Source organism: Tachysurus fulvidraco, chromosome 13, assembly GCF_022655615.1.
Source record: "Tachysurus fulvidraco isolate hzauxx_2018 chromosome 13, HZAU_PFXX_2.0, whole genome shotgun sequence".
Classification (NCBI taxonomy): domain Eukaryota; kingdom Metazoa; phylum Chordata; class Actinopteri; order Siluriformes; family Bagridae; genus Tachysurus; species Tachysurus fulvidraco.
The window spans coordinates 522,815-525,314 of NC_062530.1; the positions used below are offsets into that span (position 1 = coordinate 522,815).

The 2,500-nt window shown below is 36.9% G+C and overlaps 1 protein-coding gene across 1 annotated transcript in view; it reads right to left on the reverse strand.

Moving 5' to 3' along the window:
- The window catches only part of vwf (von Willebrand factor), a 37,159-nt gene that overhangs the window by 5,187 nt on the left and 29,472 nt on the right, over nt 1-2,500 (reverse strand). The window contains exon 44 of the mRNA XM_047822520.1: nt 139-237. Coding sequence (XP_047678476.1) covers nt 139-237 — 99 coding nt within the window. The remainder of the gene's footprint in view (nt 1-138; nt 238-2,500) is intronic.

Sequence of the window (2,500 nt, forward strand, 5' to 3'; positions counted from 1 at the left end):
CAACAAAGTTTGTTTTTGTTCTACTCAGAACTCAACACAGGAACACACACACACACACACACACACACACACACACACACACACACACACACACACACACACACACACACACACACACACACACACACACACACACACCTGTCTCAGTCTTTCTCCACGTTTGGCATCCTTTTCAACACAACCGTTCTTACGGCAGTGTCCACAGCATTCTCCCTCTGGATGATAATATGTAGATCCCTGCACACACAAACACACTGACACATTAACACACTGATACTTTAACACACTGATACTTTAACACACTGACGCATTAACACACTGAAACTTTAACACACTGATACTTTAACACACTGATACTTTAACACACTGACACATTAACACACTGATACTTTAACACACTGATACTTTAACACACTGACACATTAACACACTGAAACTTTAACACACTGATGCTTTAACACACTGATACTTTAACACACTGACACATTAACACACTGATACTTTAACACACTGATACTTTAACACACTGACGCATTAACACACTGATACTTTAACACACTGATACTTTAACACAATGACGCATTAACATACTGATACTTTAACACACTGATACTTTAACACACTGATACTTTAACACACTGACGCATTAACACACTGATACTTTAACACACTGACGCATTAACACACTGATACTTTAACACACTGACGCATTAACACACTGATACTTTAACACACTGACGCATTAACACACTGATACTTTAACACACTGATACTTTAACACACTGACGCATTAACACACTGATACTTTAACACACTGACTCTTTAACACACTGATACTATAACACACAGATACTTTAACACACTGACGAATTAACACACTTATAATTTAACACACTGAAACTTTAACACACTGACGCATTAACACACTGATACTTTAACACACTGATACTTTAACACACTGATACTTTAACACACTGACGCATTAACACACTGATACTTTAACACACTGACGCATTAACACACTGATACTTTAACACACTGATACTTTAACACACTGACGCATTAACACACTGATACTTTAACACACTGATACTTTAACACACTGACGCATTAACACACTGATACTTTAACACACTGACGCATTAACACACTGATACTTTAACACACTGACGCATTAACACACTGATACTTTAACACACTGACGCATTAACACACTGATACTTTAACACACTGATACTTTAACACACTGACGCATTAACACACTGATACTTTAACACACTGACGCATTAACACACTGATACTTTAACACACTGACGCATTAACACACTGATACTTTAACACACTGATACTTTAACACACTGACGCATTAACACACTGATACTTTAACACACTGATACTTTAACACACTGACGCATTAACACACTGATACTTTAACACACTGACGCATTAACACACTGATACTTTAACACACTGACGCATTAACACACTGATACTTTAACACACTGATACTTTAACACACTGACGCATTAACACACTGATACTTTAACACACTGACGCATTAACACACTGATACTTTAACACACTGACGCAATAACACACTGATACTTTAACACACTGACGCAATAACACACTGATACTTTAATACACCCATGCTTTAACACACTGATACTTTAACACACTGATACTTTAACACACTGACGCATTAACACACTGATACTTTAACACACTGACGCAATAACACACTGATACTTTAACACACTGACGCAATAACACACTGATACTTTAACACACTGACGCAATAACACACTGATACTTTAACACACTGACGCAATAACACACTGATACTTTAACACACTGACGCAATAACACACTGATACTTTAACACACTGACGCAATAACACACTGATACTTTAACACACTGACGCATTAACACACTGATACTTTAACACACTGACGCAATAACACACTGATACTTTAACACACTGACGCAATAACACACTGATACTTTAACACACTGATACTTTAACACACTGACGCAATAACACACTCATACTTTAACACACTGATACTTTAACACACTGACGCATTAACACACTGATACTTTAACACATTGACGCAATAACACACTGATACTTTAACACACTGATGCTTTAACACACTGATACTTTAACACACTGACGCATTACACACTGACACTTTAACACACTGATACTTTAACACATTGACGCAATAACACACTCATACTTTAACACACTGATGCTTTAACACACTGATACTTTAACACACTGACGCAATAACACACTGATACTTTAACACACTGACGCAATAACACACTGATACTTTAACACACTGACGCAATAACACACTGATACTTTAACACACTGACGCAATAACACACTGATACTTTAACACACTGACGCAATAACACACTCATACTTTAACACACTGACGCATTAACACACTGATACTTTAACACACTGATACTTTAACACACTGACAC